The 27,461-nt window shown below is 46.6% G+C and overlaps 1 protein-coding gene across 1 annotated transcript in view; it reads left to right on the top strand.

The window, feature by feature from the left end:
• KCNH5 (potassium voltage-gated channel subfamily H member 5) overlaps positions 1-27,461 on the top strand; it is a 221,879-nt gene that overhangs the window by 28,064 nt on the left and 166,354 nt on the right. Inside the window, 5 exon segments of the mRNA XM_082216907.1 lie at positions 3,591-3,719; positions 26,019-26,134; positions 26,813-26,869; positions 26,871-26,951; positions 26,953-27,207. Coding sequence (XP_082073033.1) covers positions 3,591-3,719; positions 26,019-26,134; positions 26,813-26,869; positions 26,871-26,951; positions 26,953-27,207 — 638 coding nt within the window.

The raw sequence follows: 27,461 nt of genomic DNA, 5'->3' as shown, positions 1-27,461 counted from the left end.
TATGTCCATAGTTCTCATTGCATTACAAGTGTTACTGCAGTCCTGCTCATGTTTTCAACTGCTTACAGTGTTCTTTAAGGTAAATTATAATGTTTTCCCATTCCTTATTGAAGTTTTGGTCTTCCTGGTTCCTGAGCTTTCCGGACAGTTTTGCCATTTTGCCATAGTCCATCAACCTGATTTGCCATTCTTCCCTGGTAGAGACTTTATCTTCTTCCATCTCTGGGCCAATAACATCCGCGCAGCTGTGGTCACATACATAAATAGTCTTTTCCGCTCCCTGGGAATTTCAGTACCTTGCAGCCCTGTTTTTTTAAAATGTTTAATGATTTATTATGTTTTTATATATGTTGGAAGCGGCCCAGAGTGGCTGGGGCAACCCAGTCAGATGGTTGGGATAATAATAATAATAATAATAATAATAATAATAATAATGGAATAGGACGCCCCTATTTTCATTGGAGAAATGTTGGAGAGTATGGTAGCTGTGTCCCTCTGCCCTTTACCATTTAGATTGTCACTCCAGGCACCCAGACAAATCCTTTAGGCGCCTTTCTCTGGCCCATAGCTGTCAACTTACAGATTTGAAAATAAGGAACCAGCAGCCAAAATAAGGGATTTGGCCAACCAGCAGCCAAACGAAGCCTCAAGCGGTGGTTCCCACAGCGCAGCAACCCGTCAAAGGGGATTCAGCAAGGAAAAACACCGTCCCCTCTCCGCTGGGAAGCGCTGAGCAAAGGCAAGTCCCCAGGCAACGTGGCCGATTTGATCAGCACAAGGCATGCAAGCTCCACACCCCCCAGTCGTTCTCAGACTCCTTCTTGGGTGAGCAACGCAGCCAAGCAACCCAGTTGGAGCCTCCCTCCTCCCTGGCCGGCAGGGAGGGAGGGAGAGGAGCTGCTTCCTTTGAAACCCAGGAAATTTAAGGGACATCATCAATCCGGGACAGCAGCAGGACACGGCACCGGGATAAGGGAGTTTCCTGCCAAATAAGGGACGGTTGACAGCTATGCTCTGGCCCCCGCGATGACCTCTTCTGCTTTGTGTTTCCGCTTGCCTGCACCTTTGTCTGTGCTGCCCACCTGAGTGCTCCTGTACATGTTAGGCCAAATCCCCCTGGGGAACAGCTTGTCCGGATCAGCTGCGCTGGTCCCTGTCTCAAGCCCTGTCATTCTTTTCTTTCCAGCTGGTTGCATAGCAAGATCCTGACCTTAAAAAACAAACAGAGATGCGCCGCAGGGTCTTCCTGCAGGCTGGATTTCTCAAAAGGAACGGAGTGGCTCTGCAGTTTCTGAATACGAAAGGCCAAGATCTGATAGGCAAATATGGCCTTCTAACCTCTCTGTCTGGCCCTGGGGACACCCTTCCCAGGCCACGCCCCCGCCTTCCAGGCCACACCCTCACTGGCTTTGCTCCACCCCTTCCTGTCAGTGACTCATAGAAGTCATTTGGTAGCTGACCACACCAGAAGATTATATGGAGCCCAAACAAGTCTCTCTTTTTTGTATATACCGTATTTTTCGCTCGATAACACGCACCTGACCATAACACACAGTTTTTAGAGGAGGGAAACAAGAAAAAAAAAATCTGAATGAAACAGTGGATGTATCATTTTTGTGCTTCATGCTGTGGCCACAGACATGTGATTTGACGGCGAGTTTGGGGTAGCCCAATGCAAAAATCCTGAGAATCCATGTGGATCTGTGCTTTGTAACCACGTTTTTGCACCATTGTGGCCCCAGGCAACAGTGGGTGCGTGATTTTTTTGGTGCAGGCTGTAGCCATGGACATGCTATGGGATCTGATGGTGAATTTGGGGTGGCCCAATGCAAAGATCCTGAGGATCCATATGGATCCGTGCTTTGTAACCACGTTTTAAGTGGGGAGGGAAGGAAAAACACAGAAGGGACAAGGAGCACGAGAGGGATGTGCGGAGAAGCAGCTGGCTAAGAATGCAGGAGAGGGGTTTAACGGGAGGGAGGAAAGGAAGGCAAAAGTTTCCCCCCACCCACCCAAGCCAGCCCCCCCCTCTCTCCCACCTGCATTTTCCAGCTGCCTGCGATGCTGGACGCAGCAGCAGCAGCAGCGGAGCACGGAGAGGAGGAGGAGGTGGCTGTCGGCTGCACTCCTAGCGAAAACAGTGGGCAGTAAGACCCTGAGGCAGAATGCAGGAAAGCAGCAACCTCCTCTTTTTAGCCTTCCCTCCTCTGCGATCTGATTTTTGCCTGATTTTTGCCCCTGTACTTGGGCAGTCGGCTCCAGGGACCACACATTCGCTCAATAACACGCACAGACATTTCCCCTTACTTTTTAGGAGAAAAAATGTGAGTGTTATAGAGAGAAAAATACGGTAAATTGTTATAAAATTTTCTGTTTTACAATTTAAAATACTCATTTTACATCCTTAAGATGTCAATGACTTCCCTTCTTCTCTTTCCATGGTTCGTTTTACATATAATAAATCCCTGCATATGTTACAAAAACCATACCATTCAGTATTCCATTATTGCATACATCAAAACTTATTTACACTGTTGAATTTATCTTAATGCTGCCAGCTGTACACAATTATTTCCCATATATTCCATAAATGTTGCCCAATCTCCTCTAAATGTATGTTCTTCTTGTTCTCTTATTCTATATGTTAAGTCTGTAAGCCGCATATATTCCATCAGTTTAAGTTGCCATTCTTGTTTGGTTGGGAACTTGCTCGTTTTCCATTTTTGGGCTCACAACACACAGGCTGCGGAAGTAGCATACATAAATAACCTTTTTTTGGCACTGGGGAATTTCAATCTGAATTATCCCCAACAGAAAGGACTCTGGGGTTTTTTTTGGGAAAGTACTTTTAAACCCCCCCCTCCAATTCATTGTAGATCATTTCCCAATACTCTGTTTACCCTTTTCCAAGTCCACCATATATGAAAGAATGTTCCCTCCATCTCCAGCACTTACCTGATTCAGTCTTATACATTTTAGCAAGCCCAACCAAGTCTTCAGGGATTTCCTGCTCCCAGCAGAACAACTTATTCCAGAGTTTCTGATTAAGGGGGAAACTCCTCTCCCACACAGTTCAGAATAACAAAGTGATTATTGTCTTCAGACATAAGACCAAGCTAAACACTACAATGTACTATACATTGTAGTTCTGGTCTCTGAAGTCAAGATACTTAGGCACCCACTAACACTATCAACATGCTAGCTAACGCTGCTGTGTAAAACCCACAGCCTTTTCCCCTGAACCCAAATCCTAGAATTCCAGAGTTGGAAGGTACATCAAGGGTCTAGTCTAACCCCCTGCAATGCAGGAATCTCAGATATCCCTTAATAAACAAAAATAAAATTATATTGGGCCATGGACGCTCCTTGAATCCCCACACAAAGTGAGTCTGTTATATGGTTAAGCAATGTTAGGTTTGCATTTCAGTGTTTAATTCTCCCACTCTGTTCAATGAGACTTTGATTAGTTTAAGTGTCACCTAGGATAAGCGGTAATCATGAATGTGAGCCTGCCTCTATGTTATGATTGTGCTCCATGCTGTGAGTGTGTTTATTTTATATCCTCTTATTTTGTTTTTTTTTAATTACAGGAACACCTGTTTGGTTTTACATGCAAATTGCACCGATAAGAAACGAGCATGACAAAGTGGTTTTATTCCTTTGCACTTTTAAAGATATCACTTTATTCAAGCAACCCATCGAAGATGAATCCACCAAAGGTAATTTTTGGAAGGAATATATTTGCTAAAGGGTCAAAGAGATCGGGGTGGGTGAGGGAAAGGAGAGTGCGTTGACTCTAGCCCAGTTCTTGCATTACTTGTGTGTAAGGGACTCGTGAGTTCAAGCTGGAATGGGGCTGTGCTTCTTGCCACACCCAGGAAAGCACATCAAAGCACTAGCCCCAACCCCAATGGCCACGTGTTGGGTGGAGTTGTCTGCAAGGGAACCCCCAACTGTTTCCTTTGCAGCTCAAGGTGTGGGTGTCAGAGGGCAGTGCAAGAAGTGTGTTGTTGTTGTTTAGTCGTGTCCGACTCTTTGTGACCCCATGGACCAGAGCACGCCAGGCACTCCTGTCTTCCACTGCCTCCCGCAGTTTGGTCAAACTCATGCTGGTAGCTTCGAGAACACTGTCCAACCATCTCATCCTCTGTCGTCCCCTTCTCCTTGTGCCCTCCATCTTTCCCAACATCAGGTTCTTTTCCAGGGAGTCTTCTCTTCTCATGAGGTGGCCAAAGTATTGGAGCCTCAGCTTCAGGATCTGTTCTTCCAGTGAGCATTCAGGGCTGATTTCCTTCAGAATGGATAGGTTTGATCTTCTTGCAGTCCATGGGACTCTCCAGAGTCTCCTCCAGCACCATAATTCAAAAGCACCAATTCTTCAGCGATCAGCCTTTTTTATGGTCCAGCTCTCACTTCCATACATCACCACTGGGAAAACCATAGCTTTAACTGTACGGACCTTTGTTGGCAAGGTGATGTCTCTGCTTTTTAAGATACTGTCTAGTTTTATCATCGCTTTTCTCCCAAGAAGCAGGCGTCTTTTAATTTTGTGACTGCTGTCACCATCTGCAGTGATCATGGAGCCCAAGAAAGTAAAATCTCTCACTGCCTCAATTTCTTCCCCTTCTATTTGCCAGGAGGCGATGGGACCAGTGGCCATGATCTTCGTTTTTTTGATGTTGAGCTTCAGACCATATTTTGCGATCTCCTCTTTCACCCTCATTAAGAGGTTCTTTAATTCCTCCTCACTTTCTGCCATCAAAGTGTACCCTGGTCCAACTCCAAACCACAACTGCCTTACCAGGGCTGGTTTTAGGTTTGATGAGGCCCTAAGCTGCTGAAGGCAATGGGGCCCTTTATACAGTGGTGCCTCGCAAGACGAAAAGAATCCGTTCTGTGATTCTCTTTGTCTAGCGGTTTTTTCGTCTTGCGAAGCAAGCCCATTGACGGATTAGCGGATTAGCGCTATTAGCGGCTTTTAGCGGCTTATCTGCTGATCGGATCAGCTGATAAGCGGCTTAGCAGCTTAGAACAGGGGGGGGGGGAGGAAAAAAACCAGCAGGAACTCGCAAGACATTTTCGTCTTGCGAAGCAAGCCCATAGGAGATTCGTTTTGCGAAGCACCTCCAAAACGGAAAACTCTTTCGTCTAGCGAGTTTTCCGTCTTGCGAGGCATTCGTCTTGCGGGGCACCACTGTAATGTAATTTTATAATGGGATCAAAATAAATGAATTATATATTACATGAAATCAATCAGTAGGCATAAGACTCACATCCTTAGTCTATGCTGCCTGATCATCAGTCCATAAGCACTCATTAATATTAGATAACAGGTACAACAGCTTGACCTACATTCAACTGTGCTGCACTGCAGTCTGCAGCTGCATGCTACATATTGTCCATGCAGAATGTAGGCACCCTATATATAGAAATGAGCAAACCAGTGATATTTTAGGGAGCAGGCTAGCAGGTGGGGCCCATTACTTACATCATAGGAGCCTATACAACACAAAATACTGTTGCTGTATGTAGGTTTTATTTTATTTTATTTATCTTATATTTTGGAAACGTACATTCAGTTTTTTCTCGCTTTAATTTTTTTGGGGGGCCCCAGGAGTGTAGGGCCCTAAGCTATAGCTTATATGTAAATCTGGCACTGTGTCTTACACATGAGTAATGGGTAGAGAAATAGGAAAGCAGAGATTTCTGTTCTGACTAGTATTTGTCCCATTCAGTCCTGTTTCTCTTCTGCTGCAGTTCAGTTTCCACCAAAACACACACGTGTTATTCATCTTGCTGTTGTTATAAGAATTTTAAGGTCTCAAATATAGAATAAATATTCACAAATGCACACATATCTAAAAGTATAAACCATGGGTTGGTCTTTGGCTAAGGGGTTTGGGCAATGTCAAAAGTCTTTTAAGGTTCCTGCACACTTTTGTTCAGGGTCTCTCCCACCTTGGGAGGAGGGAAGGGAACTTTGTTGCAACAGAAAAATAAATATCTGCCTTGCTTTCCACTGGATCCTGCCTCCCTCCATTCTTCTCTGACCGATCATGGACTTAGGGGACTCAGAGTCCCATGGGGAGTTGGGCAGCAAACGCCAAACCCCAATTTTTACATCACTGTCCTTTATTTAATCTAAGTTGCAGAACGTAACTTCAATTTAACATTGCGAACTTAAAAACAGCAACATTAATTAATGTCGGTCGTATTTGCCTGGTTGTTTTCCATTCCTGACCGCACAATGAGCATGTGAAATATAGCGATTTCCACTTCCTTTTCCATTTCCATTAGAATTCCCTGACATTAGTAATGTTTGCTATCTCTCTGTTCCTAAAGTGCTATTAGAAATGTAACTAGAATTTCTTCAGCTTGCGAAGAGAAAACGGAGGCATAGCTTTCTCCTTCCTTGTCCAGTCTGTTTCCAAGACAGATTTCAAAAGGTTAAACATTATCAAGAGGATTTAGGGAATCAGGAAACTCAGGCTGCAGTTCTATTCCAGGATTGAAGAAATATTTTCTTCCCCTGTTCTGGAGCTGCTAATGGACAAGGTGGACTTATGCTCTGGTCCAGCGTGTGACAGCTTTTGTTAGATGAACTGGCCCATGTTAAACTTGTATCTGAGACAGGCAGCTTTATTTTGTCAGATGTTGCACTCTGGCGTATGCATAATTCATCTTCTGTCTCATTGCCACACACACAGAGGCTTTCCAGCTGAGTTTATTTTGGAATTATGAACCACAAAGATACATAAATTACAATGGTACTGGGAAATGTAAGAATCGGAGGGAAGGGGGAAGATAGGAAGGCACTAGAGTGAAACATCACTGAAAAGGAATACAATTCTTAGCCGGAAAGCCATATTTCATATAGAAAAAGATGCAATGATTCTCCCCTCCCACACACCCTGGGTCTGTGAGATTTGTATATAATACATAAGGAGAATGTCACCATCTCACAATAGTGGAAGAGTATATAAATATGAAGGAGCATCCATTATTCATGGAAAGGGTAAGTTTCGGTGAAAGTAAAATAAACAGAACTAAAATATGGATGCTATCATTCAGCAGACTCCCTGCGCCAATGTCATAGAATCGAAGAATTGTAGAGTTGGAAGGGACACCAAGGGTCATCTAGTCCAGCCCCCTGGAATGCAGGAATCTCAGCTAAAGCATCCATGACAGATGGCCACCCAACCTCTGCTTAGAAACCTCCAAGGAAGGAGAGGCCACCATCTCACATGGGAGTCTGTTCCACTGCTGAGCAGCTCTTACTGTCAGAAAGTTCTTCCGAATGCTTAGTTGGAATCTCCTTTCTTGCAACCTTAAGCCATTGGTTTCAGTTCTAACCTCCAGAGCAAGAGAAACCAAGCATGCTCCCTCCTCCATGGGACAGCCCTAAAGACATCAGAAAATAGCTATCATATCTCCTCTCAGTCTCCTCTTTTCTGGGCTAAACATACCCAGCTCAAAATAAAAAAAATTCCTTCCAGTAGCACCTTAAAGACCAACTAAGTTAGTTCTTGGTATGAGCTTTCGTGTGCATGCACACTTCTTCAGATACACTGAAACAGAAGTTGCCAGATCCTTCTATATAGTGAGAAGGTGGGGAGGGGTATTACTCAGAAGGGTGGTGGGAATGGGAGATTGGCAGATAGCTGAGATGAGCCTGTTGACGACTCTTAATGACTGCAATAGGTCTTACAGGAAAAGGCAAGGGGTGAGAAGGTGAGAAATGGCTTAGTCATGTATAATGAGATAAGAATCCAATGTCTCTGTTCAGACCAGGTCTCTTCATGGTTTTAAGTTTTAGTTGGTCTTTTAGGTGCTACTGGAAGGAATTTTTTTATTTTGACTATGGCAGACCAACACGGCTACCTATCTGCAACCATACCCAGCTCCTTCAACCACTCCTCATCAGGCTTGGTCTCCAGACCCTCAATCTTGGTTGCCCTCCTCTGCACATGTTCCAGCTTGTCAACATCCTTCTTAAATTGTAGTGCCCAGAATTGGACACAGTATTCCCAGGCCCAGACAGGGGGGGGGGCATATGGGCCACTTGGCCCGGGCCTCCGATTCCAAAGGGGGCCTCGGTCAGCATATTCACAATCGCAGGGAATACACTGGGGCAAACGCGGAGGCGCAAAGGAGGCCACATTATCTACCTGGCCTGGGCCTCTGCCTGGCTCTGAGTATTCCAAGTGTGGTCTGACTAAGGCAGAACAAAGTGGTACTATAACTTCCCTTGATAGGGACACTGTACTTCTGTTGATGCAGCCTAGAATAGTGTTAGCTTTTTTTTTGCTGCTGCATCACATCGTGGATTCCTGTTAAGCTTGTGGTCCATAGTGGTGTATAGTCTAACAAACAATATGTGGAAGGCATCAATAATGGAAGACATGCTAATTCCTTGCAGTGGTGCTGTGGGTTAAACCATGGACTTGCCGATCAGAAGGTTAGCTGTTCGAACCCCCGCGACGGGGTGAGCTCCCGTTGCTCGGTCCCTGCTCCTGCCAACCTAGCAGTTCGAAAGCACATCAAAGTGCAAGTAGATAAATAGGTACCGCTCCGGCGGGAAGGTAAACGGCGTTTCCGTGTGCTGCTCTGGTTCGCCAGAAGTGGCTTAGTCATGCTGGCCACATGACCCGGAAGCTGTATGACGGCTCCCTCGGCCAATAAAGTGAGATGAGCGCCGCAACCCCAGAGTCGGTCACGACTGGACCTAATGGTTAGGGTGTCGGATTCTTTAGCCTTATCAGAGGAAACTGGCCACTCTCCAGGCACTCGGCTTAAGATCCTTGTTGACCTCCCCGTCTGCGTCTCCCGGCAGGATACAGGCTAGGTCACTATCGGCGATCCTCCTCGAGCGTGAGGAGAACACACCACTCTCCCTCCTCCCTGCCTCCACCAGGGAGGGGAAAGAGACAGACAGAAAAGTATTTACATGTCTTTATTTCTGTCCTTGCAGCAGTACAGAGAAACACGTCTGCACTGTTCAAACTCCAACAGCAGAGAGATTAAACTCCACCCCTGTACTTCCAGTACAGGTCAAATGACACTCTGAGCTAACATCCGGTGCTCAGCACAGTGAATAGACTGCCCCTTTGTGCCCATGGTACAGTCCCAAACATCAACATCCTGTTTTGCTTTCCAGCCACCTGCAGCTCGCTCTCGCATTGCTGCTTTTCCGTAACATCCTTTAAGTGGATGGTGCTGTGGGTTAAACACTGGTTGGCAGGCCATCTGTCAGGGATTATTCAGTTGAGATTCTTGGTTGCCCTCCTCTGCACACGTTCCTGGCAGAGGTGAGGTTGAAACGAAGTGCTTCCTCTTTCAGAGCTCAGTCCCTTCTTCTTATGCACATGGAAATCAGCCTATTCAACACAATGCTCATCAGCTTTTTGCAGAAAGTAGGAGCGGTGAGAAAAAGAAGAGCGTGCTGGATCAGGCCAATGGCCTGTCTACTGCATCTCCCCCTTCTGACCAGACACACACTAGCAGGATCTGAGCACAAAAGCCCTCTTCCCTCCTGTGGTTTCCAGCAATTGGTATTCAGAAGCACTGCCAGAGCATAGCCATGGTGGCTGACAGCCATTGATGTCAGTACGCCTTTCAACCTATGTCAGAGACTGGGCTCAATAACTGGTTCTGCCCTGACTGGGCTAGGCGACTGGAGCACTTTCAGAGACCTTCCAGTCCTGGAAAACAGGTCCTAGTGCACTGGACCCACAACTGTGCATTGTGAGCACCAGACTCATGCAGAGTATACCGTATTTTTTGCTCTATAAGACTCACTTTTTCCCTCCTGAAAAGTAAAGGGAAACGTGTGTGCGTCTTATGGAGCGAATGCAGGCTGCGCAGCTGTCCCAGAAGCCAGAACAGCAAGAGGGATTGCTGCTTTCACTGCGCAGCGATCCCTCTTGCTGTTTTGGCTTCTGAGATTCAGAATATATTTTTTCTTGTTTTCCTCCTCCAAAAACTAGGTGCGTCTTGTGGTCTGGTGTGTCTTATAGAGTGAAAAATACGGTAAATAACGTGGAAGCTAGCTGTGAAGCATAACTCCTTTTATTTCTAATAGCTACTACAAACTAATGAACTACAGTGGTACCTCGGGTTACATACGCTTCAGGTTACATACGCTTCAGGTTACAGACTCCGCTAACCCAGAAATAGTGCTTCAGGTTAAGAACCATGCTTCAGGATGAGAACAGAAATCGTGCTCCGGGGGCACAGCAGCAGCAGGAGGCCCCATTAGCTAAAGTGGTGCTTCAGGTTAAGAACAGTTTCAGGTTAAGAACAGACCTCCGGAATGAATTAAGTTCTTAACCCAAGGTACCACTGTACTGGCTTGCATGAGTGTTACATCTCCCACTCAGCCATCTGGTCACTACATAGATAAGACTCTCCACACACAGAGTCAGGCAGTCAGTCTGGAGTGGAAGAGTAGAAGAGCAGTTTCCGCCCCCTCCTTTCTCAAAACATCAGATCAGGAGATTCTGTCAATGGGAGGGGTGAAAATATCAACAATTGATACCCCTCTCCTCCATGAATTTGTCTAATCTTCCTTTAAATCCACCTCAGTCGGTGGCCATCATTGCTTCCTGCAGCAAAGAGTTCCATAGTTAAACTACACTCTATGTGAAGAAGTAGCTTCTTTTATCTGTCCCGAATCTTCCAAAATTCAGCTTCATTGGGTGCCTACGAGTTCCAGTTTTATGAGAGAGGGAGGAAAAACTTTTCTATCTCCATGCATGATTTTATAAACTTCCATCATGTCACGTCTAAGCTTTTCTCTAAACTAAAAAGTCCCCAATGCTGCTGCAGCTTTTCTTTATAGGGGAGTCACTATCCCTTGCTCGTTTTAGTTGCCTTTTCTGAAAAGGGTTCCCTACCTCCGCTATATATGGATAAGTCTGGTAGATATGGAAAAAACGTTGAAACTGCTCACATAATCAATAGCACTTTGACAAGGCCAATATTGTGTCTTTATGCTGTTGGTTCATAAAAGATCTTGGCACAGAATTCTGGGCTATAGAACAATACCTTGCATCTATTCCTTTAAAAAATAAATAAATAAAAATGTCTGGGGGAAGAAGACAGCAGAACCAGAGTTATTTCAAGATACTATCTTTATTAAGGCAATTTGAAGAGTTTGGGATCAATAGCTGCCAGTTATTGCTATAGCAAAATCCCCTTATGCAACCAGTTCTCTGTCGTGACGTCTTTTCAGAGCGGTAACAAAGCAGATTTATTTATTTTTTAATGTTGGAAGAAATAGCAGTGGGATAGCTCATATCCTTACACACAACACCCTTTCAATGATGCTTTCAGTTATATGGGAGGGATCAGAGTAGCTCTCTTAGATAATAAATGCTCTTAATAAGTAGAGCTGCCATGTTTAATTGATTCATCATTTGTTTTTTTAAAAAATGCATTGCAGGCCTATGCATGTCAGTCTCGCTGAGTTCAATGCTCCTTACTCCCAGGGAGGGATGGGCATATCTATCAATTTCAGTTTTTCTCATGCTGTATTCATGGAAGCATAGAATTGTAGGGTTGACAGGGACCCCCAAGGGCCATCTAGTCTAACCCCCTGCAATGCAAGAATCTCAATTGAATAATCCCTGACAGATGGCCTGCCAACCAGTGTTTACAAACCTCCAGTCAAACCTCCATCACCTTCCAAAACATTCTGTTCCACTGTCAGAAAGTTTTTTCTGACATTTCTTGGAATTCAGGGTTGCCATATTCCAAAAAGTAAAAACCAGGACACCCCAAAAGTTCCTGAACCAGAGCAACACACGGAAACACCCTTTTATCTTCCGCTGGAGCGGTACCCATTTATCTACTTGCACTTTGACGTGCTTTCGAACTGCTAGGTTGGCAGGAGCAGGGACCGAGCAACGGGAGCTCACCCCATCACGGGGATTCGAACCGCCGACCTTCTGATCGGCAAGCCCTAGGCTCAGTGGTTTAACCCACAGCGCCGCCCATGTCCCAATGGAAGTTATACTCAGTGCTTTTTTCTGGGAGTATTCAAGGGTACGCAGTACTGGAGCTTTTTTCTTTCTTTCCAGAAGAAAAGCACAGGTCATATTCTAATAGCACCTGGAGGATTACAATTCCCCATCCCTGTTATTGTGTGTGGATGGTGCCATTCTGGCTCTGTAAGAATCCACATGCAGCATAAGGAACTTGATGTTAGTATGTTGGATCCTGGATCAATGCCCTGATTCAGCTAGGCGTGTAAGAAAGCAGCCATTTCCCTTCCAACCTCTCCAACAGCCAGTTCTGTTTCCATTCCACTGAAGCCTAGGTTTCGCTAAATACTTCCTTGCCCTCCTTCACCGTCCGCACAATTTTATTTAACATGCATAATTATTTACATGATTTATGTAAGTTGTAAATTTGGTGTTACTATCCCCATGCCATTCATTTCATTGCAGAGGACAGTCGTTTCAGTGGAAAGGAAAACACAATTTAAGTGCTGTCATTTATGTATCGTTTGTGAACTGAAAACAGCGGCACCGGCGTATACTGACGGTTGTTCCCTGGATTGATTTCTGTTCCGGATATGGGACAAATAAGCGAACAATGGCAATTTATAACCCTTTCTCATTTCCATTAGAATTTCCCCACATTCTTCGATTCAGCACAACACAGTACTCCTTTTTCAAAGGCAGAGCTTCTTTGCATGCAAAACAAGGCAACAATTTGCATTTATTATTAAAGCTAATCTTTAAAACATTTAGCAGCAGAATCATGACACATCTAAAAAATTGAATGGGGAGAGGGATCTGAAATGCCTGTTTTGTGTTTTTAATGAGCTGGCATCCTATAGAATTTCAGTGCCTGTAAAGCGAGGCTGCAAATGTTCCCTGTCTCTCTTCCTACATAGATGATGGGGCCCCAGTAGAGCACTAAGTATGTTTTACACTCTGCTGGCTGACAGGTCCTCCATCATTTGAAAACTCTCATCTTCTTCCTTGAGTAGAGTTTGGCTCAAGGCAAGGCGTCAGCTTAAACAAGTCTTTGCCTCTGCTTGTCTGGGATGAGGATGCCATCAGCCGCTGGCATCTTGCAACTGGCTTCTTTGACATTAAAGGAGGGGTGGGAGACTGGACCTGGCTCGGGGGCCAGATCGTTATCTCCTCCAATAACCTTTGTGGGCAGTCAGAAGCATTTCCTGCTTATCAATCACCTGATGCAACAATGATGTCAGGTGACCCTCTTTTGCCCCTTTTCAAAGCGCTATCTTGACAACTGCTCTGCAGAGGGTTTTTTTCATGTGCTGCTGATCAGCAGTGCCCACAGATCTCTTTTCAGCACAGATTTTTAAGTCAGCTACATAACAACAAGCTTCAGTGGAAGTTTCCATGCTATGCATTTAGCAGTACACATACACCCTTGTGCAAATTAATTGAAACAAAGCATATTTTCTATCTTATTCGTAATCCTGTACTCAAAACAAACACAAAAAGTCAGTTGATCATTATGGTGTCGGAAGCTTGCAGCCAATAGAAGGAATGATGCGCTCACCACAATACTGTATTTTGAGGTTCTACAAAAGAGAGTAATTCCACAGCTGGAAAAGAGGTATCCTGACGGTACTGGGATATTGCAGCAGGACCTAGCCCCCTATCACACATCAAAAGTGGTGAAGAAATTCAGGACAGAGCAGCAAATACAGGTACTTGATTGGCCAGGAAATTCCCCAGAAGTAAATCCCATTGAGAATTTGTGGCCTATATGCAAAAGTTGCCTCCATGCTGTAGACTGTACGACTATGGAGAAGATCATTCAGGCGCTAATTCAAGTATGGTACAGGGATCCAAAAATCAACAGTGACTGTTCAAAACTAGTAGACTCTATGCCAAACTATGTTCAAATGCTGCTGAAAAATGTGTTGTTTAGTCGTTTAGTCATGTCCGACTCTTCGTGACCCCATGGACCAGAGCACACCAGGCTCTCCTGTCTTTCACTGCCTCCCGCTGTTTGGTCAAACTCATGCTGGTAGCTTCGAGAACACTGTCCAACCATATCGTCCTCTGTCATCCCCTTCTCCTTGTGCCCTCCATCTTTCCCCACATCAGGGTCTTTTCCAGGGAGTCTTCTCTTCTCATGAGGTGGCCAAAGTACTGGAGCCTCAGCTTCATGATCTGTCCTTCCAGTGAGCACTCAGGGCTGATTTCCTTAAGAATGGATAGGTTTGATCTTCTTGCAGTCCATGTCATATCTGTTACTAATGTACATATACATGAGTTTTGTACATGTATATGTGAGTTTTGTACAATAAACTACATTGTTTGTTTCAATTAATTTGCACAAGGGTGTACAGGCAGTTATTTTCCATTTCAATGTACAATTAAACAATTATTCTTAACACCGCTAGCATGTAGTGACTGGGAGTTTGCCCCGAAGGAAGTGCATTCCTTGGGCTGTTCTCTTTGCGGTGCATCATGTATACATGTTGCTTCCAGCATTGCGTGCAGCTGTGTGCACAGGTATGGTGGACTGCAAGACAAGCCCAATGACCCTCCCATTGTCTCATGGTGTCACTTCCACTTGTGTGGGCAACGGTCAGCCTGAGAATTGCCATCATTACTCTCCCACAGTCCTTCTACCCTGATCATTGTTGTTAACCTAAGCATTTTTGTTACTGATTAAGATCTCGAATGCCACTCTGACACATTGATTTAAATGCCTTCATTATTTCCTTCACTTTCAGAGATGAGGCAATCCATGACAAAGAGGTTAATTGCAACCCAATAGAGCTACGCTAATGTTTTATTAAGGAAAGAGCTAGTCACGGTGGCCTTTTTCGGCAGAGGAAACCTGCTAATAATAACGAAGCCAGATGGAACCCAGTTCCCGAGACAGCCTTGAGGACAGTGCTGTAATTCGCACCAGTCTGCTTTTGGCAAAGAACAAAACAGAAACACTTCCCTGGTGATGACATGCTTGGCAGTGGTCCAGGAAAGAGCAATATAAGAAGGTGCCCTGTTCTGGATCAGACTATTTCTTGTCCGTCTAGCCTAGCAACCTCCAGTCCAGGGATAGGCAATGTGGAGTTCCCTAGCTGTTAGAGTCCAACTCACATCAGCCCCAGCCAGTAAGGCCCGTGGTCAGGGATGATGGGACTTGTAGTCTTTAGGCCACCACACTGGGGAAGACAGCCCTTGAGAGCCACAGTTAGATGGGCCAATGGTCTACTATAAGACATCTGGCAGGTTCCACCTTTGCTACTCGTGGTTTAGTTGGACCAGCAGCGGTTCTCAGGGTCCACAGGAAAAGTGATGATGCCAGACTTTTAGACTGGTGATACCAGGGATGAAACCTGATACTTGCATACAAAGTGTGCGCTGAACTACCCCCCTGCAAAAAAATCCCCACTGTCTCAACTGATAAAGACTCTCCATCCTTGGGACATCATCATCACCATCACCACCACCACCATCATCATCTATTACTTATACCCCGCCCATCTGACTGGGTTTCTCCAGCCACTCTGGGCAGCTCCCAACAGAATACTAAAAGCATGATAAAACATCAAACATTAAAAACTTCCCTAAACAGGGCTGCCTTCAGATGTCTTCTAAAAGTCAGGTAGTTGTTTATTTCCTTGACGTCTGATGGGAGGGCGTTCCATAGGGAGGGCGCCACTACTGACAAGGCCCTGTGCCCAGTTCCCTGTAACCTCACTTCTCACAGTGAGGGAACCGCCAGAAGACCCTCGGTGCCAGATCTTAGTGTCTGGGCTGAACGATGGGGGTGGAGACACTCCTGTAGTGCCAGAATCTTCCTTTTCTGGATCATGGAAAGGACTTTCTCCATTTTCATCCCTGCTTTTAGAGCTCAATAAATCCCACTGGACGCCGTTTTTTGAGCACGCTTAGCTCAGATCAGATATGTTAACCCTATAACCTCCCTCTCAGGCAAACACCCCTTCCAGCTATGCCCCTTCAGAACAAGAGAAGGGCATCTCCAGCATAAGCCAACCTATATGCCATGGAACTGGTTTATACTGTAAGTAAAGGAACTGACCATACCTAGAACCATCTGGTGTTTTTCCGTTCCATTTGGCACATTCCTCTGGCATGTTGAATGGGCACTCTGCACATGCCCCAACATTTTGATGGCAATTCTGCTTATCCAATGCACAGAGCAGCTTCCTCGAGCATCCAGTCTTCTTAAAGCTGAGCATCATTAGAAAACATTTAGTTTGATTTATGAGCCAGAAAGAGTGTTTGGTGTCAAAAGGGGGAAACACACACACACACACACACACACACACACACACACACTCATCAGTGTACGGCCAGCTGCTTTGTTTATTTGTTTGTTCATTTGCATCCTGCCCTTCTTCACCAGAGCTATGTGACATGTCATGTTCAAGGTCCACGATCAGATCTCCAGGTAATGATATCTTCAGAGGCATCCACATTGGCGCATGATTTGGTTCACCACCTGTATTCAAAATGGCACCCAGTAGGCAAAAAACCACCTCCTCCACCTCAGGAACCATCATTCCAAACTGGGTGATGATCTCTTGAGGGGCATCTGAAACCAATAGAGAACAGATAAGACTTCCCAAAATAATATAGTAGATTCAAGCAAACTCTGACCAGAGTTAACGGACACTTTCTAGCCAAGCAAAAACATTCAAGAAGAGTGAGCAGCCGGCCAGTGAGTGTTGGGGCTGGGCAGGATCCCAACGGCCAAAGACAGAGGTCTGGTGGGCCTCAGTCAGCCCCTGGTCCTGAGCTTCTGAGTCCTGATTTAGAGCGTTAAAGGACAGAACCAGCACCTCGAAATGGACCCAGGAACAAATCTAGAGCTAACAATTTTAACGGAACATTAATATTATGTGATATAATGAATGGACTTCCTTCAGCACTCTTATAATGGTGGCAAAGAAGGTGGTTGTTGTTGTTTTTTTGGAGGTAGCTGGTGGCTGAATGACCCTTCAGCTCTCAAAGACAATGACAGATGTCCAGATTGATTTTCATTGTTCTGGATCAGGTCTCCTCAGGCTTCCTGGCCCTGGAACACTCCATAATCAGTATAATCAGACGAGAAACCAATGGAGAGGCATACTTTATGTTTCGGACTGGGAGTCAGGATGACACAATTACAAAACTGCTCTATTGATTTTTGGCAAGTGAGAGCATTTTACTTTCATTAGCTTAAATGAAGAAGAAGGCTGGAAGCACAGTCTTTCGCCCTGTGTCCTGCCAAACCACTGCACAAGAAGTCGTTTTCGGAAGGCTCATTGATTTGGAGGGGGCGAATGAACTGTACAGGGCTCCAGTCAGCGGGAGAAAAAAAGTTATTCCCTCCCGAAGGCTAGAATGATTCCATGCTTCTGCAGTTGCTTCAGAAGTCTCAGAGTGGTACCAAGTCAAGGCCATGTCCCAGGCATCTCCATGCAGAAGGCCCTGATTAATGTGTTCTGAGCAGCCAAAACGCTAAATGAATGTTGAGGAAATGTTCCTTTTCTGCTTGAAGAAGTTAACTGCATCAGCGGTTGTCAGGGGATGATTAGCTGCTTGTGCTTAAAATAGTGCCCCTTCAGAGTTTGTGCGACCCCACAAACCTCTGTGTGTGACAGAGCTCCTCAGACATGTCTGCTCTAGTCACTTGTAGGGTCCGACAGTGGCTGTCTGCGGAAGCGCTTCCAGCAAAGAAGTTCCTTAACGGAAACGCGTCTCCTGGACTCACGACGTGACAGCTTCCGGCGAAGCATAGGTCTCCCTGCAGTTGCTTCTGACACCTCCCCGCTATTTTCGCTCGAAGTGTCTCTCACCCCTTTCTCTCCCCTTCTGCTTCCTGCCTGGGCTGCTGCGTCTCTCTCAGCATTACTGAGATCCTCCTCCAGAGACCCCGCGCTCCCCCTACTGGTCCCTGCTTTAGCTGTTGACTCTCTCCCAGTCTCTGGGAGCCCTACCACTTCCCTTTCCTCCGATGTCAGTTCCCTGACATCCACCTCCCCTCCAGGGCCCCCCTCTCCCCCGCCCCTACTCTCTCCTCTGGGCGGTGAGGAGCTGAAACCCCTAAAAGAATCCTCTTCATCTTCCGACGTCTCGAACATTTCCCTCCATCGGTCTTCGTTCCGACTCGCTGAATCCTCCTCCACCTCGGAATCAGCGAACCCCTCCAACTCTTCTTCTTCGTCGGTGGTGGCGAAGTATTCCCTCCGGAACCTCGCCACTGGCTGGGGTTTCCGAGGGAATCTCTGATGAAAAGTTTCAATCAAAACCTCGTCATCTACATCCTCTGCCCTGACCCAGGTGTTTTCCGACTCCGGCTCCCCTTCCCACATTACCAAATACTCTACTTGCTCTCCCCTCCACCTGGAATCGAGAATCTCCGCTACATGGTAGCTGTGTTCTTTTTCCTCCATAGCTGGTCCCCTATTGACCCTCCCCTCTCTGTCCCCTATATACGGTGACAGCAATGATCTGTGGAACACTGGGTGCAACTTCATGTGGTTAGGTAACCGGAGTCTGAAAGCCACTGGGTTGACCTGTTGCGTGACTTCAAATGGGCCCAGTCTTTTGGGTCTTAACTTCTTACAACCTCCTTTAAATGGTAACCCTTGGGTGGACAACCACACCTGGTCCCCCACCCTAATGCTTTCTCCTTCCCTTCTGGTTTTGTCTGCCTGCCTCTTATATTCCTCCTTCGCCCTGTTTAAATTAAGTTGGAGCTGGCGATGGATCGCTTCCATTTCTTCAACGAACTGTTCTGCGGCTGGAACGCTCCAGTTCTCCCCCTCCCCCCCTGGGAAGGCTCGGGGATGACACCCGTGATTGGCCAAAAAAGGGCTCATTCCCGTGGACACGTTCTCCGCATTGTTATAGGCAAATTCTGCCAACGCCAGCTTCTCCACCCAATCATTCTCTCTGTCATTCACATAACACCTCAAATATTGCTGGAGGACACCATTAGCTCTTTCCGCCTGCCCGTTGGTTTCTGGATGACGGGCAGTTGAGAAATTCACCTCTACATGCAATAAGCTCATGAGCTTCCTCCAGAACCTGGAAGTAAATTGTTTCCCTCGGTCCGAAACCACCCTCAAGGGGGCACCATGCAATCTAAACACATTTTCCACAAACAATTTAGCGGTTTCTTCTGCTGTGACCGCATGTGAGCAGGCTATAAAGTGGGCCATCTTGGTTAACAGGTCTACCACAACCATAATGGCTGTCTTCCCTTTGGACCTGGGCAGATCAGTCATAAAATCTATTGCCACTGCCTCCCATGGTCTTTCCGGCGTGGGTAGTGGTTCTAATAAACCTGCCGGTGCCCGCCTCTCCCCCTTGGCTCGTTGACATCGGTCACACCCTCTCACATACTCCCGCACATCTTCCCTGACCTTGGGCCACCAGAATTCCCTGGTAACCAGCCACATGGTTTTGTGTTGCCCAAAATGCCCTGCTGTGGGGCTATCGTGCAGTTGCTTGAGTACCTTTTCCCTCAATTCTCCTTCAGGTACGTATAACGCTCCCTTGTAGTACAACGCCCCGTTTCTCTCCTCAAAACCCCCGGGTTTGTCTCCCTCCCTCCTGAGACCCCTGAGTTTGTCCTGGGCATATTCATCCTGCACCGTTCCCTCTATCAGTTCCCTTAGCCCCACCCGTGCCGCCCCACACACCCAGCGATCCTCGGGAATGACATGGGTCTCTTCGGGTGCACCCTCTCCCTCCAAATATTCAGGTTTGCGTGATAGAGCGTCCGCCCTAACGTTCTCCTGGCCTGGTACGTAACAAATCTCAAAGTTAAATTTGGAGAACTCCTGGGCCCATCTCAACTGCCGTTGGTTGAGCACTCGCGCAGTTCTCCAATACTCTAGATTCTTATGGTCCGTGCGTACTTGCACCTTCTGTTGTGCACCAATTAGTAGGTGCCTCCATCTCCGGAAGGCCTCATAAATCGCAAGAAGTTCCCGGTCATACACCGTGTAGTTTCTCTCAGATTTGTTCAGCTTTCGTGAAAAGAAGGCACACGGTCGCCACTCGGACCCCTCCTTCCCTGGCTGCAGAAGCAGCACCGCCCCTATGGCTCTGTCAGAAGCGTCTGTTTCGACCCTCAGCTTTTTTTGTAAATCCACATGTAGAAGTTGTTCGTCAGAGGCGAAGGCCTTTTTCAGTTCCTCAAACGCTCGCTCCGCCTCCCCCGTCCAAACAAACTTCTTTTTGCTGCTGAGACAGTCCGTGATGGGCGCCGTCAGGTGAGCGAAGTTTCGGATGAACTTACGATAAAAGTTTCCAAACCCTAGGAACCTCTGCACATCCTTCTTAGTCTTGGGGGTTTTCCATTCCAGCACCGCTTGAACCTTGCCGGGGTCCATGGCCAACCCCTTGTCTGACAAGCGGTACCCCAGGAATTCCACCTCCTTGGTATGAAACTGACACTTCTCCAGTTTCACCCACAGTCTGTTGGCTTGCAGCCTGCTCAACACTTCTCTGACGTCTCTCACATGTTGCTCCTCATTCTCCGAATACACCAACACGTCATCTAAGAAGGCCACGCAATTCTTGTAGAGCAAAGGCCCCAGTACATGGTTCATAAAGGCTTGAAAACACGCGGAGCCTGCTTGTAATCCAAAAGGCATAACGAGATATTCAAATGCCCCCAAAGGGGTGAACATGGTGGTCTTCCATTCATCCCCTTTCCTTATACGTATCAGGTTGTACGCCCCCCTTAGGTCCAGCTTTGTAAAAATCTTTCCTTTTCGCACCCTGGTCAAAATATCATCAATCCTGGGCATAGGAAAAGCCACCGGCTCTGTCACTGCATTTAGGGCCCGAAAGTCACATACCAGTCTCGGCTTGTCCGTGTTCTTTTTATCCACAAAAAACACTGGGCTACCCCCCGCTGCCTTGGACTCTCTGATGAAGCCTCTCTTCAGGTTCTTGTCAATGAACGCTCGCAACTCCTGCATCTCCCTGTCTGACATGGCATACAACCTGCCTACAGGAAGCTGTGCTCCAGGGAGTAAATTGATCTGGCAATCAAAGGGCCTATGCGGGGGTAGTTGGTCAGCTTCCTTCTCGCTGAACACGTCGCTGAGATCAGCATACTGTGATGGCACCTTCCCCTTCTCCATCACTTCCGTCCCTGCTAGGGTGGCTTGGGCCCCTGCTGACCCCTTTTCCCCCCTGCAGTGTTCTAAGCAATGTGCGGAACCGAAGGAAACCACTCTTTGATGCCAGCCCACCAGCGGATCATGTAGGGCTAGCCAGCTCATTCCCAAAATAATGGGAGCGCCTCCCAAGGTGGCCACATTAAACGCTATCAGTTCTGTGTGCCTTGCCACCCTCATTATCATTGGGATGGTCTGCAAGCTGACGCCTCCTCCCAACAGTTCTCTGCCATCGATCGTGGTCACCTGCAGGGGGTTGCTTAAGGGGATAGTCTGTATCTGGTGTTCAGCCGCAAACTCCTTGCTCATGAAATTGCTTAACGGAAACGCGTCTCCTGGACTCACGACGTGACAGCTTCCGGCGAAGCATAGGTCTCCCTGCAGTTGCTTCTGACACCTCCCCGCTATTTTCGCTCGAAGTGTCTCTCACCCCTTTCTCTCCCCTTCTGCTTCCTGCCTGGGCTGCTGCGTCTCTCTCAGCATTACTGAGATCCTCCTCCAGAGACCCCGCGCTCCCCCTACTGGTCCCTGCTTTAGCTGTTGACTCTCTCCCAGTCTCTGGGAGCCCTACCACTTCCCTTTCCTCCGATGTCAGTTCCCTGACAGCGGTGCTCCACCACTGCCAGAGAAGAGCCTTAGGGCTTAGCAGTTGCTGAAGTGTGAGAGATGTGAGGGATGGAGTTTGCTCTCACAAGCAGCAGTGATGGCCACCAACTTAGATGGCTTTAAAAGAGGATTAGACAAACTCATGGGGAACAAGCCCATCCACGGCTTCTAACCCTGAGGGATATACTTCTGGGAGGTAGATATGATAGCTATCTTCAACCACAATTTAAGAAGGATATTTACAAGCTGGAACGTGTGCAGAAGAAGGAAACCAAGATGATCAAGGGTCTGGAAATCATTCAGAGGAATGGTTGAAGGAACTGGGTGTGATGGCCTGGGACTCCGGCTCGGGCTTGGAACCAGAGGAGACGCAGTCTGCACTGGATCCTTTGCCTCAGGCATCACTTGAACCAAGTCTGGGGCCTGATCCTGAAGAGTCCCAGTCTGCACCAGTTCCCCTGCAACAAACACCAGCTGGGCTGAGTCAGGGGCCTGAGCCTGCCCTGGCTCCAGATGTGGGGATTACCTCATTGCCTTCAGCTGGGCAATCACTTACAGCTGCTCCACTGCCAGTTGGGTCAGGAGGGGCTGAGGCGGCCTCTGGGTCTAGTAACCCACCGACATCTCCCGAGCTGCAGAGACCAAGGTCTGAGAGAAGGAGAGATCTGAGTACTTGCAGGAAGAGTGCTCACCTTCGGGCAAAACAGGGAGGTGAGTCGCCGGGGGATCAGGACCAGCTGTTATCCCGACACAGATAAAAGGCTGTCGGTGTTAGGATATTTCCGTTCCACCTTAAAAGGGAGCAGCCTTTGTGAGTCACAGAGTCTGCGTATTTCCTGTTCAGAGGAAGTTTTATGTTTTTTCTGTTGCTTTCGTTTCTCTCTCTCGATGCCTGAACACTGAAGCAGGCGGTCATGTTTTTCTTTGTTCTGACCAACGCTGAATAAACTTAAATAATGCTCTCCTGTGTGCATCTTTCGCTGTGCATTATCTGCTGATAAGAGCGTGCATCAGCTCTGGAATGTGGCAAGCTATTTCTGGAGCTCGTGTCGCTAATTGCTGATACTGCGTGTCTACGGGAGATCGATGGACGTCTGGAGGTGACGTGGGGCCATGATGGACTTTGTCTCCCTGGCAGTATCCCAACAGTTGGGCCCTGCCCCAGGTTGTGGGAGCAATGTTGCTGTATGCTAGATCCTGCCTCTGTCCTTGCCTGGTTTCCAGCCTTGGACCTGTCGGACTGACTCCTAGTGGAACCTTCAGATTCAGGACCCATCCTGGACCGCATTCCATAGGTTACCCCTGGGCCTATCACACTGGGTATGTTTAGCCCGGAAACGAGGACACTGAGAGGAGATCTGATGGAGCAAGCTTGTATTTTGCTATTCCAGAGGGTAGGACCCAAAATAATAGATTCAAGTGACAAGAAAGGAGATTCCAACTAAATTAGGATGAACTTTGACAGCAAGAGCTGTTCAACAATGAAATGGATTATCTCAGAAGTTGGTGGGCTGTCCTTCCTTGGAGGTTTTTAAAAAGAGATTGGATGGCCATCTGTCAGGGATTCTTTAGCTGCGATTCCTACATGGCAGGGGGTTTGGACTGGATGATCCGTGGGGATCCTTCCAGCTCTTCAATTCCATGATTCTGTGATTCTATGAAAATATATCAGTAACAGTAATAATACCTATCTGCAGCACCCAGTGTTGTATTTCCGTAGTGGAAGTGGGGTATTTTGAATGCAGAAAAAGAGTTCCTCTTGAACTTTCAGAATTAGCACCTGCATTTTCCATTTTTCTCTTCCCTTCCTGTCCTAGTCCCCAAACCCATTTATTCTCCCTGCCCCATTATCCATTTTGTGTAATGTGTTTTAGATTGTTAAATCTGCAAGCAGGGACCACAGTGTTTTCATTGATTGTATGCAACCCACCCTGGGAGCTTAACTGGCTGAAATGCGGGGTATGGATTCCCTTAATCAAATGAACCAAACAAATCAAGGGAATTCTTTCCTTCTGTGTTCCTGTCACCTTAAGCAGCCCAAGGTTCTTAATTCTTTTTTTTATAAAATGGGTTATTCTGTATTCAGTAAGCCCTGGCTCTGCTGAATGACCAAGGAGGAAAGGGTCAGGCAAAAGCATGTTCTATCGTTTTGAGTACAAAGAGGAGGAAATAAAATATTAAAAGCTTTAATCTGATCACTATGCAGATTAATGACCTAAACTTCTGGGAATAAGTATTGACTGACTGACCATCTGCCATCAAAAATTCAAAATAGCTGACTAAGCTGAGATAATTCAGATAAATGTAGGAGTCATAAACAGCATACAAATATTGCCCTGCAGCAATGGAGCAACCACCCTCTTCCTCTAATCCATGGTTGGGGGGACATTTTACACCCCCAAAGGACCTGTTTGCTCATGTACCACCTTCCAGCGGCTGCATACTGGGGTGGGTGGGGCCAGAAGCAAAAGTAGGTGGAGCAACAGATACCATTTGGTTCAGTAGGCTACATCGAAAAGGGAACAAGCTTGTTTTCTCCTGCTCTGGAGGGTGGGACTCAAACAAATGGCCTTACAAGAAAGGAGATTCCGCCTAAACACCAGGAAGAACTTTCTGACAGTAAGAACTGTTTGACAGTGGAACAGTCACCTTGGGAGGTTGTGGACTCTCCTTGCTTGGAGGTTTTAAAGCAGAGGTTGGATGGCCATCTGTCATGGATGATCTAGTTGAGATCCCTGCATTGCAAGGGGTCCCTTCCAACTCTGGAGTCTACGATTCTATGAGTCTATGATTCTAGCCACACCATAAGGAATGCCAGAGGAGGAAAGGAGGGCCAAGCACACCCCACAAAGAGCTCACCTGCCCACTTGCCCCCCATTTCTGAACTCTTGTCATTAATATGTCACCCACCTACAAATACACTTTGCCCATTCTGCGCCTGCCCAGGTTTTTTGTTTCTGGTGCCACCACTGAACCACACAAAGACCTTCTACACCCCCATCTCTCCATTTGGGGCAAGTGGCATTGTTGTTGTTGTTTAGTCGTTTAGTCATTTCCGACTCTTCGTGACCCCATGTACCAGAGCACACCAGACACTCCTGTCTTCCACTGCCTCCCGCAGTTTGGTCAAACTCATGCTGGTAGCTTCAAGAACACTGCCCAACCATCTCGTCCTCTGTCGTCCCCTTCTCCTTGTGCCCTCCATCTTTCCCAACATCAGGGTCTTTTCCAGGGAGTCTTCTCTTCTCATGAGGTGGCCAAAGTATTGGAGCCTCAGCTTCAGGATCTGTCCTTCCAGTGAGCACTCAGGGCTGATTTCCTTAAGAATGGATAGGTTTGATCTTCTTGCAGTCCATGGGACTCTCAAGAGTCTCCTCCAGCAGCAAGTGGCCACTTGCTCAGACAAAGACAACGAGCAAGTGGCATAATCATGGTTCAATCAAACTTTCCAATTAAGCAAAAACATTCAAGGGCCTGGATGGAGTCTGAAGGCTCATTAGAGAGAGTTGCAATTGAGCCCTGGACCTGAGGTTCCCCACTCTTGCTATAATAGCAGGGTAGTTACTCTCTGTTAACCTTCCATCCTAGACTCTACAAGCTAGTTCTAGCAAGGCTAGACCATTCACGGCATGCCTTGGAGGGGTGTCTCAGATGCTGATCTTATATAGTTGCTGAGCTAGGATACCTTTTGCCCCTTCTACTTTCCAGCTCTCAATATGATTGTCCTCTGTTTGTTCTCCTTTATGTTGGTCGAGCCCATGTAACTGCACAGTAGGATTTAAAACTCTTAAGGAAAAGAATTTTGGCTACATTGACCCAAGTCCAGTTAGCTTTTTGTTGGCCAAGGAGACTGATGGAATTCATCGCTCATGGTTTCTTCCTGCATAATAGCTCATGGAATGAACCCCCAATACTTAGTTGGGTTCATTCTATGGTTTATTCTGCAGGTACTGATGAATTATCCCCTAAATCCTTGTAAATAATGCTAGATTTATGTAGATTCCAGAGTGTGGATGGGGGAAAGATGATCAAGAAAAATCACTTTTCAGTTCATCAGACAATTTTAAAAATCAGTTTAATCCTACCTATAGATTGGCTAAACACTGCAGACCTTAACGTTCTAAGATGGACTGTAGGAATCGCATTTGGATACCATTGCTGGCACTGGGACATTGTTGCGACCACTATGTTCTGAATGAGAAGATGACTGATGGCCATTGCCAACCAGTGAACCTTACAATGTTCTCCTTCCTCTTTGCAGGCTGGACGAAGTTTGCTCGATTGACACGAGCTTTGACGAACAGTCGGAGTGTTCTGCAGCAGCTAACGCCTATGAACAAAGCCGAGGTGGTCCATAAACACTCACGGTTAGCTGAAGTAAGTGTCAAACACATGCTCTCCTCTCCTAATCTGAAACGTGTGTGTGTGTGTGTGTGTGTGTGTGTGTGTGTGTAACATTGCAGACAGAAAGAACAACCAGCCAAAGTTTCAGGTATAAGCTGCAGGGCCACATTTCCTTTCCCGGGGGAAAAGATTTCGTTGAGATGGAAGCAACACCAAGAAAGAGAGAGAGAAAGCTTTGCTTGTTCTAGGATGGTGATGGAGTAGGATAGGAAGCCAGTGGAGCAAAAGGGCAAGAATGAAAAATATTTTTACTTACTGATGATGATGCTAGTGGTGGTGATAATGATTATATATATATACCATCATTAGCATTAGAAGACAGTTCCCAGCCCCAAAGATCTTACAACTTATTTATTTAGATGAAGACCTCTACCCCATCCTTCTATGTAGGAAATATGTGGAGCTGCCTTATCCTGAGTCAGACCACTAGTTCATTCAGCTCAGTAATGTCTATACTGACTGGAAATAGCTTTCTAGGATTTGAGGCAAGGGACATTCCCAATGTTACCTGGAGATGCCAGGGATTGAAGTTAGAACCTTCAGCATTCTCTACCATTGAGCTGCCATCTTTCCTCAAATCGGGTTTGTGGGAGTTCATGATGTAATGAGCAATAACCCATGTGGTAACACCTGCGTATCTTTTATTTTAAGGTTCTCCAGCTAGGTTCCGATATTCTTCCACAATACAAGCAAGAAGCCCCAAAGACTCCCCCCACATATCATTTTACACTACTGCGCTTTCAAGACCACTTGGGACTGGGTCATCTTAATCCTCACCTTCTATACGGCCAATCATGGTTCCTTACAACGTGTCCTTCAAAACCAAGCAGAACAACATTGCGTGGTTGGTTCTGGATAGCGTGGTGGACGTTATTTTCCTGGTGGACATAGTTCTGAATTTTCACACAACCTTTGTTGGACCTGGTGGAGAGGTCATCTCAGATCCCAAACTCATCAGGATGAACTACCTGAAAACCTGGTTCGTGATAGACCTTTTGTCATGTTTACCTTATGACATCATCAATGCCTTTGAGAATGTGGATGAGGTAAGCAATCTCAATCTGGTTTTGCCCAGGACTGCTTGAGGTTCTGTGGTTTATAATGTTCCAAATGTGTGTTGTGACCAAATGTTAGAGCACTTCCAGTTAAGCTAATTCTCTCACACTGAAATCAATGGGAACATATGAAGCTCACCAAATCCATAGTAGGTCGAGGTAAATGCCACAAAATAGGGAGCAAGCTTCTGGTCTGCAATGGTGTCAGTCTTAAGATGGAGTGTGGGGGGGAAGATAGCAGGGTT

The sequence above is a fragment of the Podarcis vaucheri genome, assembly GCF_965113315.1.
Source record: "Podarcis vaucheri genome assembly, chromosome: 1".
Classification (NCBI taxonomy): domain Eukaryota; kingdom Metazoa; phylum Chordata; class Lepidosauria; order Squamata; family Lacertidae; genus Podarcis; species Podarcis vaucheri.
Note: the sequence above shows the minus strand (reverse complement) of the source record. Positions and strands in the feature narration are given on the sequence as shown.